At 36.0% G+C, this 239-nt stretch overlaps 1 protein-coding gene across 1 annotated transcript in view; it reads right to left on the reverse strand.

The window, feature by feature from the left end:
* LOC119593714 (kanadaptin-like) overlaps nt 1-239 on the reverse strand; it is a gene marked incomplete in the record, with an annotated part of 16,358 nt that overhangs the window by 13,826 nt on the left and 2,293 nt on the right. Inside the window, 1 exon segment of the mRNA XM_037942683.1 lies at nt 10-164. Coding sequence (XP_037798611.1) covers nt 10-164 — 155 coding nt within the window.

Raw genomic sequence — 239 nt, forward strand, 5'->3', positions numbered from 1 at the left:
GAACCAAACCTAGATATAGATGGATGTTCCATGGTAATATCACACTGTGCAAGGCGACCAATGACAAAGAAAGGCTTGTTAAGAGCTATTGTCTCCACAATGGTACCACTTTTCAGGACCTCAAAAGAATAATTGTCATTGGGTACACCACTCCACTTGGGTTCCTGCAAAATATATTAAAGTATATATTGTGAATTGTTAACAATCAATATATGTTAAAAGGAGTTATTTAAAGGCTG

The sequence above is a fragment of the Penaeus monodon genome, chromosome 32, assembly GCF_015228065.2.
Source record: "Penaeus monodon isolate SGIC_2016 chromosome 32, NSTDA_Pmon_1, whole genome shotgun sequence".
Classification (NCBI taxonomy): Eukaryota; Metazoa; Arthropoda; class Malacostraca; order Decapoda; family Penaeidae; genus Penaeus; species Penaeus monodon.